Raw genomic sequence first — 18,648 nt, 5'->3', positions numbered from 1 at the left:
ATTCATTTGGATCAGTTCTAATGAAATGGATGAAACTGGGGCCCATCATACAGAGTGAAGTAAGCCAGAAAGATAAAGACCAATACAGTATACTAACACATATATATGGAATTTAGAAAGATGGTAACGATAACCCTACATGTAAAACAGAAAAAGAGACACAGATGTATAGAACAGAATTTTGGACTCTGTGGGAGAAGGCGAGATGTTTTGAGAGAACAGCATTGAAACATGTATATTATCTAGGGTGAAACAGATCACCAGCCCAGGCTGGATGCATGAGACAAGTGCTCGGGCCTGGTGCACTGGGAGGACCCAGAGGAATCAGGTGGAGAGGGAGGTGGGAGGGGGGATCGGGATGGGGAATATATGTAAATTCAAGGCTGATTCATGTCAATGTATGACAAAAACCACTACAATATTGTAAAGTAATTAGCCTCCAACTAATAAAAATAAATGGAAAAAAAATAGAATACAAAATAAATAAATAAATAAACAGCTCTCACAAGTAATCACCAGAGGGGATGTGAATGGGCCATGCGGGTATGAAGGCCCCAGTCAGGAGGAAATGACCAGAAAATCTCCAAGATACGGAAAGCTGAGAAGTCATGGTGATCAAAGACAATTTTAAAAACATGAAACTCAAGGTAAAACTATTTTAAAAGGACTGCTTTGTCAGCTGCAGCATATCTTCCAACTAGATGTTGACAATTACACAGCTTTTTTCATTCTAGCATAAAATTTCAGGCAATTAAATAAATGAATTACTGTGCTGGCCACATTCACCTCTGAAGCCCGTCTTCTCTTGGGGCAGCTTAGACAGTCCGAGAATTTTTGATATATGCAGTGAACTGCTCAAAACTTTGTTTCTTAAAAAAAGAAAGTATTAATGAAGACAGAACTGAGATCAAATGTACCTCAAAACAATGCAAACCTCTTCCCCTGAATTAGTAACACTCAAAAGCTCCTGAGCTGGGACCTCAGGCAAGGACTTACCATCAGCTGCGCTGAAATACTCCGGGTTCACAGAGGCATACAGCACTCCATTTCCCAGCCTGCTGCTATTTCTGCCAAAAAGATGAAATTTAGGTTAGGAAAAAAAAACACAAAGCCCACACATTTCTGTTTGTACTTTCATCTGTTTTATTTGTTCTGATTCAGTAAGGACCGGGAGGAGTGGGGAAGGGGAGTGCTATCAGGACAGCTGACCCTAACGCCTCTCTTGGCTTCCTCCTTGGCCTCAAATTAGAAACATTTCTTTCTTTACTTCATTAGAAATTGAAAGCTTATTTTATGGACAGGGTTAAAATACCATGTTTGAAAAAGCTGTGCAGAAGCAGCAATATCTGTGATGGGTCAACCAGACTCAAGAAAAAAATTATTTCTGCTGTTGAATCATTAGAAAATGTTCTCTTTTTCTGTAAAGAACATTTGACTGGAAAATCAGATTTTCTGATCCATAAGATAGTTTCTTAAACTCCTCAAAAAGTTCGTCTTAACTCAGGTTCAAATCATCAAACCAGTCCAAAGCAGCAAGTGTCTGAACTTCACACCAAAGCACTCACCTTTTTCTATGGAAGATGTACAGCATTATAAGCAACCCTCCCACTATCAACAGAACTGCAATGGGCAGAGCGATGATCAGGTGGATGAAGTTCTCATATGTCGCTGCAAAAACAAGCCAGAAATGAAAACATGTCAGGAGATGAACATATTTCATATTTAGTTGAAAGTATGAAAAAAAAATCCCTGAGAATTCCTCTATTGCTTAACATGAACTAGGAATTCTAGTTGGCTATAACAAAAAAAGAGAAAGAAAACCAAGTCATTTGCAAAAATATTAAAGAAGTGCAGACTGAGAAATAGAGTCATTTTTATTGTCAACCTAAGTATATTCTGAAATAGTTCAAATGATGGATTCAAGTAAACTAATCTCTGGTGGCTTAGTGGTAAAGAATCCACCTGCAATGCAGGAGACCTGGGAGACACAGGTTCAATGCCTGGGGTAGGAGATGGCAGCCCATGCCAGTGTTATCGCCTGGAAAATCCCATGGACAGAGGAGCCTGGTGGGCTGCGGCCCACAGGGTTGCAGAGAGTTGGACACAACTGAGTGCACACACACAGACACACACAGTTAGACTACTATTAATGGAATTGCATACATTTGCTAAAATAAGATGAATATATTTTTATGTATATAGTGCTCAAGCTCAATCTGTCTTAAGACACTTCCACAGACAACTTAAAAAAACAAGGGTAACTGGATGACACCCCTTGCCAAAGCTGTTCTGAATTCTCCCCAAACATCAGAGGTCACGGTTACAGTCTGAGACCACAGAGCCCACACCTACTCATCACCACGCTCAGCTCTTAGACGGCAGATGACAGGCTGGACACTGATCCACATGCTTAGAAAATTCAGCTGGACGCTGGCAATCAACATGTCCACAGGGAGCAGAACCACCAGACAAGTGAACTACACGCACTGCAAGGAGTCACGGAGGAAACAAGAGTGTGGAGGGAGTCAGGAGAAGCTGGCCAAGCAGAGCATGGCTGGAAGTGATGCTGCAGAGAAGTTAGGGCCGGTTCCCAGGGGCCCTGTCCAGGCTAAGCAGCGTGAACTGTACTCTGCAGATGAAGAGGAACAGGGGAGAGCCCCCCAGCCCTGCAGTGAACTTGATGGGACTTGGGTGGGGAGAGCTGGCTGTGCCCAAGGACAGCCTGAGCGGCTGGCAGCGGGCAGGGGCCTCTGCCCTCTCCCAGGGAGGGGTCCTGGGCATGTTCTGCGTCGCCCAACTCGGACCTCACGAGGGAATCACTGCTCCTTTTCTACGAATGACCGAGACTCTCAGAGATGACCTGCCCCCCGCAAGGTCACACAGGCAGTGGGCTGGCCTTGGCACCCAGGCTTCCTGTACCCCAGCTCACACTTTCCCCACGAAGTAAGTGCCTTAGAGGCTCTGAGCCGAGGTGGTGGTGGTGGCTACAGAGGCTGGACTCCAAAGAGAACCCAGAGGCAGAAAAGAGGAGATGTGGGTTTGAATGGGAAGTGGGTGGCAGGAGAGAAGGAAAGAGGAGCGGTGGCCGTGAGGCTCCTGGACTGGGTGCTGTGTGGGTCATGGGGCCACAGACTGAGCTGAGGAACGGAGGCGGGAGGGATTGTGAAGGTGTCAGCTGTGACTCTGGTTTTGTGCACGACGCACCTCAAGTGCCTGTGGGATACTTGAGAAATACCTACGTGGAAATGAGGGTGGAACTCACTTGGGACCCAGTTACATCTATTAAGTCCCCCATCAATAATTACTTTGCCACTAAATACTACTATTATTACACTGTAAGGACTAATAAACTTATTTTAATTTTTAACGTATTTTTATCAAACTGCTCTAGAAATGGAGGCAGGCTCCTACATTTCCTAGTTCTTGAATACAGTTGCAAGTTAACAGGGCTTTTGGGAAGCTAGCAGAGGGTTTTTTTCTTTTTTTTTTTTGCCCCCTAAGGACTATTTCTTCTATTTGTATCACTTATACTACTGGTCAGGTTGTACCGTGTTCTTTTTGAGTTTCACATTTCAACAGGGACATGGAGAAACTGGAACACATCCATAGAAGAACAAAATGATTGAATGGCTGGAAAATTGGTTTCTGAGACTGGCTTATGAGAAAGGGCCCCAAACTTGAGATTATTTAGTCTGGAGAAGAAAAGCCTGAAGAGTAATTTAGTAGTATTCAAGCACATGAAGGGCTCCTAAAAGGAGATCAGTTGCCAGAAAGCTTCCAAAGCTTCCGTCTCCTCTGAGGATCGGGCAGGAGAGGAGGCTCAATCCTAGCAGGAGGGACTCTGGTCTGACAGCAGGAAGAGCCTCCTGACAGTAAAGCAGGCACACAGATCCACTTCCCCGGGGATGTTTGCCACCTCCTGCTGGACAGGTGCCACCAGTGGGGCTCTGGGCTTCCCACTGGCTCCCAGCACCCACAGGGTTCACAGCGGGGGTGACGGCAGACAGGATGAGGACACAGTCTTCTCGCCGACAAGCCAAGCTCACTGCGCCTCAGAAGCCCATGCTGCTGTTTCAAAGAACACAGCGCCGCACGAGTCCTCTAAGCCTGGGTTCTGCTCCTGAGGGACGCATGTGGAGAGGGGAAGGCAGGAAGCAGAGCAGGGCAGGAAGTCACTTCTTTGGGGAGGGCTCTGGGAGGACAGAGAAAGTTCCCTCGCTGGAGGGCATGGCACCCGCCAACTGCAAAGAGCAGGTGAAGCGGGGCGTATGGAGAATTCAGACCATTTCAGATGACGGAACAATCTAAGCATCTGTTTAGCCCTCCTCATACAGTGCCAGGCTCATAAAATGATGCCTCACGGTTGGCAATTCTATCCCCCCCATCCTTCTTTAGGTATCTGTCATGCCGTAGATTTCTAATATCATGTGTGTCTTGGACTTTGAGGCACTAACCAGATGGTCTGCTGGATTCATTGAATCCTGAGTTCAATAATTCAGACTCTGGACGAGAACAACACAGCTGTGGACACCAGTGGGCACCAGGGCAGTGGGAACTGCGCACTCAACCCAAAAGAAGCACCACTCAGCAAGTGGGGGTCACTTTTCTCCAGCAAGCTGTCAGGAATAGTGTTATGACCAGTCTGATCCCACTATCTGAACATGAGATAATCTTAAAAATCTGGTTTCTACTACAAAATAGTACGAACTCAAAATGGAAATAACAAGAATATTTATGTCACCAACCGAAAATACTGAATTTTCTTGGCCAAGCAAGTACAGTGCCCTTGTGCTCATACATTTTACAAACTTAGTTTTAAAATCAAAAATCCTCACATAGAATGGCCTTCTAAGAATACTGTCGTGTTGATAGTTTCAGCGTAAACTCAACACACGGCCGTCTCTGTGCCAAATGGGGAGTGTATGTGTGCATGCATGCTAAGTTGCTTCAGCCATGTCCAACGCTTTGCAACCCCATGGACTGCAGCCCGCCAGGCTCCTCTGTCCATGGGATTCTCCAAGCAAGAATACTGGAGCTGGCTGCCATGCCCTCTTCCAGGGGATTGTCCTGACCCAGGGATCCAATCCAAGTCTCTAGTATCTTCTGTATCGGCAGGAGGTTCTTTACCGCTCGAACCTCCTGGGAAGCCCGTCACCACACGGAGTACTGTGCGCTCTCAGTATGTGCTGCTGCTTCATAAGCGCACCTGTCTCTCACCAACGAGCAGTGACGGGGCAACGCCTCGGCCTGCGACTCTGTCACGGCGACGACTCTGCCCTGAAGCGGGCTGGACCAGAAGGCCCCCAGGTTTGTGCCCCCCTAGGATTCTAAGCCCCGAGTCTGAGCCCCAGCCACCATCCCTGACGAGGCAGAAGGCAGAATGGTCGATTCAGGGCTTTGTAAAATGCTCCGGACATAAGCTGAAAGCGAGGGCCCCCTTGCTGACTCCCTCAAAAGACGGTCTCTGAGGCAGGGACTCCATGTGCAGCAGCTCCCCGGCCTGAGCTCCCAGACGGGGTGCTGGCAGAAGGGTGCCCCTTCTCAGTGGTGGGTGTCGGGAATCAGAAAACCAGACGACCCAGGTGTCCCTGGCCCAGCCCCATCAGGAGTCCCACCACGGCCTTACTCTTGGCCTGAACGTAGAAGAACACGGGATCCGTCCACGACCCGTTCCCAGAGAGAGAGGTGGCCTGGATGCGGGCTGTGTAGTTCCCCGGGTTGAGCCGGTGGAGCTTGGCCCCGCCGTACTTCCTGTACTCCTGTCTGGACACACATTCCCGCTGATCCTGGAGGAAATAAAACATACACGTCAGTCCCCCCACACACACTGGAAATGAGCAGCTGTGGCTGCCTGGCCTCTCGTCTCCCACCGAACGCTGACCCTGATTTGCAAGAAAAGCGTAAATACCAGCTTTACATGGTGGCAGTTCTCTGGTAACTGAAAGCACACCCAAGCATTAACCAAACCTTATTATTTAACCAAAAGGAGTTTCAGAAAGATTAAGTTATTAAGACCAGTCTCCAGGCTGAAAGATCATTTTCTGTAAAGAAACAGTTTCTTGGCGGGGTGAAGATAAGCCAGCTCCTTGCACACTGTGAAAATTCCTCAAAGAGCATAGGGCTGCCAGAAAGACCTAAATCCTCACTGACTCACCTCCTTATTCCATCGTTCAGTCTTCAGCTGACCGGGGGTGCCCGGTGTCATGGTGTAACATACACAACACCTGTAACGGAAATGCACCCACACGTGCCCGCTGTCCAGACTCACCTCGACTTGGGATCCATATTTTATTTCATACATGAGGATCAATCCATTGGGATTCTCAGGTTCTGACCATTTTAAAAAGATGGAGTTCTCAGGCCTTGGCTCCCAGGTCACTGGCCCAGGAATGTCATCTGCTCCTTCTGTGCAACAATTGAAACAGGCAAGAAAGTTAGATTCGAGACCCCAAGGAGGGACAGAAACACTGGACTAACTTAAGAACGGCCTCCCCAACCCCTCACACAGGACAGAGGACAGCAGCCGCAGTGACTACTCTTGGCCTGGCCACACACACACAGCAGGGGTTTTGGAATTGGAACAATCTAATGACTTTAAGTCTCGAGATGCCATCATACCCTCCCTTCCCGCTCCAGTCCCCCAACAGAAAAGCCTACTCTCAAGCACAGGAGGACCATCTTGGCAATTCCAGTCACTCAGGTCTGGTTCTCTGCTTCTATGTGATGCCGTCAATACCGGCAGCACGGAGAAGGTGCAGCGTGAGCAGAAGCAGCGGCCCCAGCCTGCAGGCTAGGCCCTGGACCGTGCTCTGCATCTGCACGCAGCGGACGCGATTTCTGGGCGGGAGTGAAGGATGCTTCTCCAGCCTGCCTGTGAGGAGGCTGCCAGGAAGCTGGTGCTGAGCGCAAGCTCGCTGGGGTGCAATCAGAGACTCCTCCAGCTGTCAGGGGAGGCTGGGGTGCTTGCCCTCTTGCTTTTGTTTTCTTAAAGTAATAAGCCAGGTGGTGAGCAGTCACTGCAAGTGCCAGCTGGGAAAGGCTCTGAGAAATCAGCTGAGCTGCGTCTCTCCCGGGAGGGTAAGGAGATGAAGGCTGGGTCGGTTGGCAGAGGCACATCCGTGCTGGAACTGCACCCAGGAGGCCCCATCCCCAGACGCAGACACTCTGTGTTCCCTGCCAGCTCTGCAGGGAAGCGAATGCTGCAGTTCACCCATCCTGAAAGGTAGATGTGGGGCTGTCTGAGCCACAGGCAGCTTCTAACTTACAAGGGGAAGGTGAAGACTAAGCAAGCAGACCAAAGACTGCATGGGAGCTGACCCTGAGGAGGGATGCTCACTCTGAATCAGGGCTGCACACTGGGGATTTCACTGAAACTCTGGGAACTCAGGAGGAGCCTGGCAGAAAAGGGCTGTGGGAATGCATGATGCAAACCCACGAGAAGAGTCGATCTTGAATCAAGCTCCCTGCTCTCAAGTACTTTGTATGGAGAGACTGGGGTGGGAGTGGGGTTGCTCTGCATGAATGCCATTCCCTACTGGGCTACCAGGTCGCCTGCAAATGACCACCATTCTTTAATCAGCAGGACTGAGACTAAGAGTGTCAACTTCTGTCTCTTCACATCACAGTCTGCTCCAGTAGGTTGGGTGTGGGTGAGCTGGATCATACCGTACCTGCAGGCATCGTTCTCGCAAAGACAAAGTTGGAGGCGCTGCAACCAAGCTTCTCAGCCTCGTGGTTACAGCTGTGGATGTCGATTCGGTACAGAGTAAAAGGCCGGAGGTTGGAGATGACAGTTCTCTCCTTGTTGTCCACTCTGCTCTCGAAGAAAGGGTACTCAGTCTCAAGCTCTTCTGGGTCTGTGATGTTGTAAGTGTCCAGCACTGTGGTGTTCCTGCTCCGGCTGGACACAGTGGTGTTGGCGATCTGCATGACCTCCCTCCGCTTCCGTTCAGGTCTGCAAGGAAGAGAGAAACGTGGCCTGTCAGTGAGGGCTTCTGCCTCTCTTGTCTCTCCTCTGGCTCGGGCCAGAGTGAGAGAAAGAAAAGAAAAATCTTCACCTTGGACTAAAAGGAGCTATTCAACCCCCCTGTAAAACAACCAACAAATAATACGGGGATTTCCTGCATCACTTATTTTGTTTTCTCGGCACCGCAAACCTCAGCCTCACCATGCAAACTACTTCATGCTCCCAGAGTAGTTACTCAATAGCTGTTGTTCAGTCGCTTAGTCATGTCTGACTCTTTGCGACCCCATGGACTGCAGCTACCCTGTCCTTCACTGTTTCCCGGAGTTTGCTCAAACTCATGTCTGTTGAGTCAGTGATGTCATCCAGCCATCTCATCCTCTTTTGCCCCCTTTTCCTCCTGCCCTCAATCTTTACCAGTATCAGGGCCTTTTCCAATGAGTCGGCTCTTATCATCAGGTGGCCAAACTATCAGAGCTTCAGCTTCAGTATCAGTCCTTCCAGTGAATATTTAGGGCTGATTTCCTTTAGGATGGACTGGTTAGATCTCCTTTCCGTCCAAGGGACTCTCAAGAGTCTTCTCCAGCACCACAGTTCAAAAGTATCAATTCTTTGACACTCGGCTTTCTTTATGGTCCAACTTGCACATCCATACATGCTACTGGAAAAACCATAGCTTTGATTATGTGGACCTCTGTTGGCAGACTGATGTCTCTGCTTTTTAATACGCTGTCTAGGTTTGTCATAGCTTTCCTTCCAAGGAACAAGCATGTTTTAATTTCACGGCTGCAGTCATACAGTCCACAGTGATTTTGGAGTCCAAGAAAATAAAGTCAGTCAGCTTCCACTTTTCCCCATCTATACGCCATGAAGCGATGGGACTGGATGCTATGATCTTAGTTTTTTGAATGTTGAGTTTTTGTTTTTTTTTTTTTACTTCCTTACTTACTTATTGGCTGTGCTGGGTCTTTGCTGCTGTGTGGGCTTTTTTTCTAGTTGCGGTGCTCAGGCTTCTCTTGCTGCAGGGCATGGGCCCTAAAGCACAGGTTTAACACCTGTGGAGCAGACTGAATTGCTCTGCAGCATGTGGGCTCTTCCAGGAACACGAATCGAACCCACATCTCCCACATCAGCAAGTGGATTCTTTACCACTGAGCCACCAAATGCTGAGTTTCAAGCCAGATTTTTCACTCTCCTCTTTCACACTCATCAAGAGGCTCTTTAGTTCCTCTTCACCTTCTGTCATTAGGGTGGTGTTATCTACATATCTGAGGTTGTTGATATTTCTCCCGGCAATCCTGATTCCAGCTTGTGATTCATCCAGTCTGGCATTTTGCACTATGTATTCCACATATAAGTTACATAAGCAGAATGACAATATACGGCCTCCTTATACATGATTTCCAATTTTGAACCAGTCCTTTCCTGGTCTGTTGGGAGGGAGGCCCAAACCCCAGATTCACTGTTCATGAGTCAGTGTGGTACAAAAGCCACTGAACCTGGGTTCTAGTTTGAAAACATCTTTGAGCTCTTTTCTAACCTTCCTCAAACTTCCTGATTCTTGAAAGCGTGTACAACATACAGAGCATCTGGACTAACACATGAGCTGCAGCCCTACCATCCACTGTGAGCAGAACACATCACTGGTGGGGCAGGGTGGGAGGTGCTATGGTTTCAACAGCGACAGACAAGGGAGGGGGAAGAAATCTGTGAAATGACCCAAGTTTATTATGGAAAAAAGAAAAAACTAGTGCCTCCACTTCTAAAAGGTCTTAATTTCCTGTTTTAAAGACTTCTAAAGTAAGATGTCTATCTTTGACTACTGTACAAATATCAAGAAGGTCACTTGATAGAAAATAGAAGTCTCTTTCAAAACCCTCTGTTGCTACAACCTAAATGCCTTTGAGGGCAAACCAAATGCAGCATAAACAGAAGCCAGGGGCTGCTGGTATCCCTGCAGGTGGGGAGCTGGGAGAAGACGGATGCCCAGGAGAACACACTGGCAACAGGGACACCATGGGGGTGGGAAAATGGGCTTGCAGGTACAACACTGGCCTGGATCCTGCTCCTCTGCCCAGATTTCAGGCACGAGGTTGTTTCTAAACCCTGTGCTACAATTTTTCAGGAAGAAAAAGGCACCATCGGCCACTTTCCTGTTTCCATCTCCTTCACCAGAGACTACAAGGCTGCCCTGTTGAATGTCCCTCTGATTTACTTATTTTTTTTTTACTATTTTGTGTTGTGGTAAAACAAACTTTTAGCAGAAAAAAAAGCTAACAAAATTTTGTAATTTTAACCACTTTTAGGTGTAAAATTCAGTGTCCTTGATGACATTCATAATGCTGGGTAACCATCACCAAAATCTTTCATCACCCCAAACAGAAGTTCTACACACAGTAAGGAATAACCATTTTCCCTCTCTCAGCACTTGGTAATCTGTAATCTACTTTCCATTGCCATGAATTTGCCTGCTCTGGATATTTCACATACATGGAATCATGTAATATCACCCAATGCATCTGGCTACTTTCACTCAGCATAGTGTTCTCAAGGTTCATTCCTGTTGTTCAGAATCTCATTCCTTTACATGGTTGAATAATATTCCATCACAGGGAAAGACCACATTGGCTCATCCCTTTATCTGCTGGTGGACACATGGGTTGTTCCCAGCTTTTGGCAACTTGAATAATTCTGCTCTAGGTATTTATTTTCCTCCAATTGGTCCTCATTTGGCAGAAGTGGAGGCTGGAGCAACAGAGAAGACAGGTGCCCTGGGGTCGAGCTGTATGTCTTGGAAAGGCTGTCTTTGGCACGGCTTCACAAACTGTTTTTCGAGGGACGCTGCGGTGCTTGGTGATGCTTTGAGGTGGAGCCCGTTTCAAAACCTACTCTGAGTTTTTCCTCACTTGGCTCCTCCTTGGCCAGGCTGGGAGTCCGGCAGGGAGGCGCAGGAAGGGCCCAAACCCCGGCTCCTTCACTTGCAGGTGTCTGCTCGTGGCCGGTGCTCGCCGCTCCCCGACGCCCACAGGCCGCCCACAGGGGACTGGGCGGCTGTCCCCTGTCGCCCGTCACCCTGACGGCGCCCACAGCACAGGCTGCGAGCTCCTGGCCCGTCCGTCAGGGCTGAGCGCCCACCCGCCCAGCCGGTCGCCTGCCCTGTCGTCTCTCCGTGACGGCCCCCGGGGCCTCACTTCCGGGCTGTCAACCTGCGCGCGGTGGGCTGGGGTGGGGACGGCAGCACCGCGGAGGACGCGGTGCCTGCGCGCGAAGATGGCGGGGCCTGGGTTCGAAGATGGCGGTACCTGGGCCCCAAGATGGCGGTACCTGGGCACGAAGATGGCGTTGTGCAGGAAGTTCTCGAAGACCTTGCGGTATTCAGCCTCCTCCTTCTCCGCCTGCTTCTCGGCTTCGGTTTTTGGGCAAGCACAACATGGCCCTTTCTCCCCGCCGCACACCTCGGTCTTGGGGTTCTCTGTCACCTCCTCGACGTCGATGGTGCCGTCGGCGTACTTCCTGATGGGGATTTTGTCTGCTTGGAACAGAGTGGCCTCGTGAGAGCCAAGTTACACGGGCTGCCTGGGAAGGGAGAGCCTCGCGCACCCGGGCTCACGACGGCCGCTGCCCCCTCGCCCCCTCAGACGCGGGCGCGCCCTGGGTGCGGCTCCGGGGCTTGGGGGTCGCGGGCCGCCCCCCGGGCTCCCCCTCACCTTTGGAGCAGTAGTTATGCCGGTACAGGTAGCTGTCCTGGGGCTGGCGCTGCCAGCGCACGATGTAGTAGCTCAGGTTGCCGTTGGGCAGGGAGGGCGGGTTCCACTTCACGATCAGCTGAGAAGAGGAGTTTGAGGCCGAGAGGACATCCAGGGGGATGGAAGGAACTGGGAAGGAGGGCAGAGGACACTTCAGAAAATGGAAGGAAGTCGAGACCCAGGCTGCCAGATACTTAGTGCAAACCCACCAGGCTGTGACCTGGATAGGAAATTGGCGGTGGACACAGAGACCCAAGAGGCAAACCGAACCTTGTTTCCAAGCTGTATTACTTTCCCTTTATAGCATCTGTTCTCAGGTCATCTCTGATGCCAAACATGACTAACCAACCAGTCGATGGCCAAGAGCCGTGGGGGCGCAGCCAGGGTTGGGACAGACGACTTAGAATCTACAGTTAATGCAAATGCTGGACTGTCCTCATGTATCAGCGCTGCCATCCTCCAAGACGTTTAACTTGGGCAGTGTCAGCAAATGGTAAGACCGACTGCCTGGTGTGTGTGTTGGGGGGGGGCGTTCAAGAGGGAGGGGACATAGGTTTACCTATGGCAGATTCACGTGAGTATGTGGCAGAAACCAGCACAATATTTTAAAGCAATTATCCTTCAATTAAAATAAATTTTTTAAAAATTAGAAAAGAAAAACTGACTGACTTCTACTTTATTTGAGATTTTGAATCTCTGATAAAAAAAAGGGGGGGAAAAAATGAAAGGGGGACCTAAAAAGGATGATGGAGGGTGGGGGGCGAAGTACAGGAGGCTCTGGAGGAAAAGGTGATGAAAAAGGGTCTGTAAGTCTGACAATTGTATAACCATGAATCTGTGGAAGTATGGAGTTATGACTATGAGAAGTCTAAAAATATCTGGAACACATATAAAGCCCTGATTTCAAGTCGTGGACTTCTGTTACGATGAAAAGAATATCGATTACAGGCAAAGTATAAGAATCTGGTCCAATTGTACTTACTATTGCCCCTAAATCCCAAACCCAGAGCTGAATTGTGTATAAAGGGCAAATGCATCCAGGGACCACTGAAATCTTGTTTTCATTAGGTTCACAAAAAAAGCATTGATTTTGGTAGGTTTACTAAAGTGCGAGAAAACACCTTCGCTACATGCCACTTAAGCAATGTGGTCATGTAAGCTGCTTTTTTAATTTAATTGGAGTATAACTGCTTTTCAATGTTGTATTAGTGTGCTGTACAGCAACATGAATTAGCTGTTTGTATACATATGTCCGCTCCTTCTTGAGGCTCCTTCACACATCCCCATCTCACCCCTAGGCCATCACAGAGCACTGAGCTGAGTGAGCTTCCTATGCAAGGTGCTTTTCAAATTGGAAAGCTTAAGGGACAACATATACATGAGGTTCTGAACACTTGCAGGGAAGGACGCATTAGGAAAAAGTTATGACTAAGCTAACTTTCTCTGGGAAAATGTTTTAACTACTAAATGTGAGGCCATTTTAGCACTTCCTAGAATAAGTATTTAAGAAACACACAGCTGACCCGGAGATGTTTCAGTAACAGGTGTCACACAAAAACTGAAGCCAAGGACTAAGCCACTCTCTGACTACCACCTGTAAGGATAGCCGCAAATGGAGCAAACAGACTCAATTTGTGCAGTGCTTTGTTTTCCATCTTTGGGGAAAGGAAACAAGTTTCTTAAGAATTGGTCATAGCAAAGAAAGATTTTTATTTTCCCCAAATTAGTCATAATGAATTACTTCCAAATTTTTAGGCTGAACAACTTGTTCTGTTTCCTTGAGCCTCTGCTACATCATCCCAGGCCTAGAATCAGAAGCCTGTGTCACATTTATTGATACAAATGCTGTACCATCCGTGACATGATCATAGCAACTTAGAAGAGCATTGGGATGGAACAGGGGAGGGGAAGAGGAGGCAAGAGAACATGAGCAAAAGGATTTCCTGACCAACATTTTTTTCCTCTCCCTCTTTACCATTTAAATTCACTTTGTGCTAGCTTATATGTGTTTTAACAGCCTACGCATTGTAACAATGGCTATCATCAAAGAATGTTTAAGTGCTTTTTAAAATGATGTGCATTTCCCTACTTCTAACCTGGTATTTATACACTTGGAAAATTGACACAAATGTTTGTTCTCATTAGTTTCAGATTCTGGAGTTGAGAAATGAGGTAGTTTAGAAAATGGGGATCAGGGGAAAAGGAGGCACACTGTCATCAGCAATCATTTGCAGTGTCTACCACGTGGTTCCTCTCATGCTTTTCAACTTGTGTTTGTTTTCTTGGAACCCTAGGCGCCACAGGATGAAGGTGAGAAACCAGTGAGCCCGAGATAAACTGGAACACCAACCAGTAGGGCTTCAGTTCCCAGAGGTCCAACTATCCAAATAAACAAGAAGGGGAGCCCAGGGGACTGTATCCCATTGGGGCCTTCCAAAGAAACCAACTCAGCACCCTGGGGGACCCGGGCTCACTGGTCCAGGACAATCAGAATGATGATGGAAGAGGGTCCCACGTCCACAGAAGATATCCTGGAGGAGGCTGGGGTATTGGGAGTAGGAAAAAAAAAATATGATACTGCTAAGGTATTATACTGATATATTGACAAGACAGACAAATGAAAGACACACTGGCCCAGGATGGGGGGAGACAATGGGCGCAGCTCAGGGACAGCCCTCTGACTAAATCTTGTCGTGAGTGGGGAACGTGAGCTGATGAGGCGGGAACCGTGCGTGGGTACCTGAGGCGTTGGTGCGAATATACAAGATCTCGCTCTTGGCCCCACGGATGTGGTCATTCTCCACCATGGTGAGGGTCACGGCCTTGACGTAAACGGCGTACTGTGTCCAGGGCTTCAGCCCGTGCAGCAAGATGCCGGGCTCCACGTCCTTGTTGGGCGGCAGGTCCACGTCCACCATGTTCCAGCTGTTGGAGCCGCAGGCGTCCTGCCCATCATACTCCGTGACGTTTTTAAAGGGGCTGAAACACAGTCAGCGGAGCTCAGACAGTGCCTAATGGTGCTGACGTGGAAGCTCTAAGAAACCTCCCCAGGGGGCCCCCTGCCACCTTCCATAATGGGGATTCTAGATAAAACACATCAGCAGTTAGATCCTTACAGAATCAAAGTGAGCTACCAGACTCCAGGTTTCACTTGGTTCTCTATATACTATAGAATCAAATCCTCTGCCTCAGGAAGAGTACGTTCTGTAATTCCTGGGATTGGAAACACTGCTCCTGAAGAGTATATACAAATACTCTTTACCTCTCTTCCCACTGTGGCATTTTTGTTTTCCACCATAAAGAAAAAACAAGGGCAGTCACTTAATGCAAACATCAGTTATTGACAAAGAATAAGAACTTCTGGAGGAAAATGCTTTTGCCACAGAAAAACAGCTTCTCAAATACAGCCTCCAAAATCTAATTTCCTCACAAACAATTCTGATTGCTTTAGTATTTTTATCACATTCAAATATTTAGTTTCCAGATTATCTCAGACACTAACATCAACCACTTGGTGAAAGTGCCAGCCGACCCTGCCAGAGCACTGGTAGGACTGTCAAAGAGGACGGTGGTTCTGCACAGATGCGGAGCTGGGCAGGGATCCCACGCCCCTCAGATGGAAGGGCTGGACAGCCACTGGTTTCTGAAACCAACACTCACACACCCCTCCCTGTCGTCGTGATGGAAGACGAGTGGCTCCCAAGTGCAGGGATAAGGAATGCCTGAGAATCCTGCATCTGGACTTTCTCGTGGCTCCAGCACTCCCAGGGCCCCAGCTGGGGCAGGGGAAAGGGTACCAGACGCTGCCACCGTGGCTCTGGCTCCAGCTCCAGGGAAGCCAGGCGCCCGGGAGAGGGCCCTATGGCATCGAGGGTGAAGAGGGTGACTAAGAGGCCGGGCAGCCACCTGGATACAGGAGGCACCGGAAGGAAGGAGTGGACCGAGAAGACATCCCCGACATCAGGAGAGATGTGCTGGCTGCCCGGGCAGGCAGGTGTCCCCTGAAGGACAAGAAATGCCCCTGGCAGATTCTGGGAGAGATCCTGAAAGGTTCGCAACGTGGAGATCAGTCTCCATTCTCCATCCCTTGTTTGGAGGGCTTACGATCTACAGCGGAGGGGCACATCTGCGGAGGGGCCACGGAGAGTAACGGGACTAGACGATGGACTCGTCTGAGGGTCACCTCGAGGGGGGCTGGGCACCCCGATTCAGGTGTCCTTGGACTATGGGTGAGTGCACCAAGGCTGCAAGGATGCCGCGACCACACGCTCCATCCCAGCTTGTGAATGCTTGCACTGACCTAAGTCACAAAGTTAAGTTTTTCCCTTTGGACTTTTTTTATCCAAGTACCCCTAAGCACCCACTGACGAAGGAAAGCCGGTGAGAAAACACGTCTCCGTTTACAGCTGTCACTGGGGGGTCGTGGCTGTCACCGGACTGCGGGGGTGGGGGGAGGAGGAAGCCCCGCCCACAGAGTGACGTCACAGCGCAGACACTCACGCTTCCTTGTAGTAGACGGTGAAGCTGATGAGGTCCCGGTAGTCGGGGGGCCGGTACCGGTGCCAGGTGATGATGATCCGGTTCTTCCACGTGGTGGTGGAGGTGAAGTGCAGGACGTCACTTTCACCTGGGGCAGAGGCACACCCGTGAGGGACAGCGATCTCCGCCCTCCCCTCCCACGTGCCCGCGGGCTCACCACGGCCCTCTCCCCTGAAGCTGGCTGTGCCTGCAAAGCCCCTGTTTGAATGTCTCAGTGACTCTGCTGTTTCCACTAAGGACCCAAACACTGCGCTACAGGGCCTGCAAGGGGTCGGTCCTTTTGTTTTCGTTTACACGGGGCCCAGGATGTGAACTTGTGAGCGATTCTTAATAACCTAGAAGAGGACTGCTGGCTGCAGCAAGGGAGTTTGTCTCTCTGCCCCTGCCTGAGATGTTGGCCGCCGAGGGGGCTGGGGAGCGTGAGCGGACCTTGACGCATATCTTCTTAGACATGGTGACACCCGTCTCACCACTGTGGATCTGCCTGGTCGCATCAGTAACGGGGCAGGTGTGCCACGAGAGGGGAAAATTTCTTAGTCTGAACTTGGTATCGACACCTTCCTGCAGGACACCTCCCTGCAGGACACCTCCAGGAACTGCCTGGAGGCTCCAGCAGTGCCGACGCGTAGCAGGGAATGGACTGAGCACTGACCGAGCCCACCTCGCTGGACACGGCTCCCGTCCTCCTGAGAGGAAGCCTGGGCCCGTGAGCACCACAGGGACGCTGTCCCAAGTCCCCTCATGCTCCCTGGCCAGATTCAAGCTGACGGGAACTCGGGGCGGGCTGCTGAAGCCGCCGGGGCTGAGAACCGAGCTCTCCCCTGAACTTTTTCCCGACCGGAGTCCCACCCACCGCACCCTAGGGAGGTGAAGCAGAGGCCAGCAACAGTTACAAACCAAGATGTCTGTGGGGCAAAACGTGATGGATTGAGATGGAAAAAATGCTGCAGTTTTCGCTAAAATGTTATTTAGAGAAGAAACATGATCCCCCCCCCCCCAAAGGAAAATAAATGGCTACTGTATTCATGATCACACAGGTCAGATTGGCCGACTCTGAGCAGAAAAACACTTTGACAGAGCTATGCGACATCCACTCTGTGATGGTCTAAACAGGAGCGTGGCCGAGGGGGGTGTGGGGGTGTGCAGGGAGAAGGCCCTCCAGCTCTGTGTCGGGTTTCTCTCCTCTAAAATCCTTTCCTGGGCAACTCGAGAATCTATGGGGTGAATCCAGAGCCCAAAAAACGGACTCCAATTCTGACGGTCTCTAAGATTCTCTCCTGCCTGTGTGCGCGTGGGCAAATCACCCCGGATCACAGGGATTAGTCTATGTTTTTCCCATACTGTCCCTTATCAAAAGCTGATGGTGGAGAGACAGTTTACTTTCATAACCTGATCCAGCCACACAGAAGCACACCGTTTTTAAAAGCAGTTTTACGTACAGGGTTAGGTGAGAAACTCACCGCAAAACTTTCAAGCAGAGGTCATATAACCAATATAAGATTATAATTACACTATTCTAAACTTAAAAAGCAGTATCAATTCAGGGAGGCAGTCTCTCTCCATTTTTCATGCTGTGGTGGAACCAGGATCTGGGTCGGGGGTCCAAGGCCACAGGGGCTGCAGCTGAGGCCCCCTGCCCTCAGACCTCCCCTCTACCCCAAGGACTCAGGGCCAGGTTCACTCCCTCCCAGCACTGAAGGGACCATCTCTCCCCTCGAAAACAATCCAATGGTGTGCGTGAGCATAGAAGATGCTTAACTCGGTGTATTCTGTAAGCACCCCTTTAAAATCTGAGTGAGAACCCATTTATAAATGTTTATACACAGATACGAATCCACCTCACTACTGCCTTTGAAGCTGTCCACGTGTTGGTTTAAGAGGCCTGCGTGAAGCGAGGAGGGGCCACGAACAGAAGCCACCGCGCGGTGTGGGAGGGCACACTCACAGGAGGCTCGCTCCCCGTTGTTCCTGGTGTTTATGTCCCCTTTGCTCTGGCGCCCTTTCGTCCCCGTCACTTCCTCCATGCGGTAAATCTCCGACACACACAATTTGGGATTGAACGCAAAGTACATTTTCCCAGCTTTGATGGTCAGGTTGCGGTGGTCCCAGTCCCACAGCTGCTGCAAGTTCTGGTTGTCAAGGACGTAGAAGGAGTAGTTCCTGGAAGCAAGAGAGATCAGCATCAGACCGTTATCTTTTGCCTCCAGCCACCCTGCTCCGGGACTCTACGCCACGTGGCTCCAGAAAACACCGCCTCTGCCGATCAGAGATGGAATTTTTAACAGTATCTAAGAAGGAAGAGTCCCTGTTAACAATAGCAACAATATGATTCAAGGATAATGTCAAAACAGATAAAACACTAATTTGATGACCCCGATTATACTTCTCACACTAGAGGCT

At 49.6% G+C, this 18,648-nt stretch overlaps 1 protein-coding gene across 2 annotated transcripts in view; it reads right to left on the bottom strand.

The window, feature by feature from the left end:
• IGF1R (insulin like growth factor 1 receptor) overlaps window positions 1-18,648 on the bottom strand; it is a 304,157-nt gene that overhangs the window by 32,078 nt on the left and 253,431 nt on the right. For both annotated transcript variants that reach the window (XM_065906147.1, XM_065906148.1), the window contains 10 exons: window positions 18,194-18,408; window positions 16,210-16,336; window positions 14,450-14,688; window positions 11,671-11,838; window positions 11,288-11,492; window positions 7,671-7,954; window positions 6,269-6,405; window positions 5,627-5,786; window positions 1,566-1,668; window positions 997-1,067 (listed from right to left, as the gene is read on the bottom strand). In XM_065906147.1, the coding sequence (XP_065762219.1) occupies window positions 997-1,067; window positions 1,566-1,668; window positions 5,627-5,786; window positions 6,269-6,405; window positions 7,671-7,954; window positions 11,288-11,492; window positions 11,671-11,838; window positions 14,450-14,688; window positions 16,210-16,336; window positions 18,194-18,408 (1,709 nt within the window). The remainder of the gene's footprint in view (window positions 1-996; window positions 1,068-1,565; window positions 1,669-5,626; window positions 5,787-6,268; window positions 6,406-7,670; window positions 7,955-11,287; window positions 11,493-11,670; window positions 11,839-14,449; window positions 14,689-16,209; window positions 16,337-18,193; window positions 18,409-18,648) is intronic.

The sequence above is a fragment of the Muntiacus reevesi genome, chromosome 15, assembly GCF_963930625.1.
Source record: "Muntiacus reevesi chromosome 15, mMunRee1.1, whole genome shotgun sequence".
NCBI classification, from domain to species: Eukaryota; Metazoa; Chordata; class Mammalia; order Artiodactyla; family Cervidae; genus Muntiacus; species Muntiacus reevesi.
This window is presented reverse-complemented; position numbering and strand designations above follow the sequence as displayed.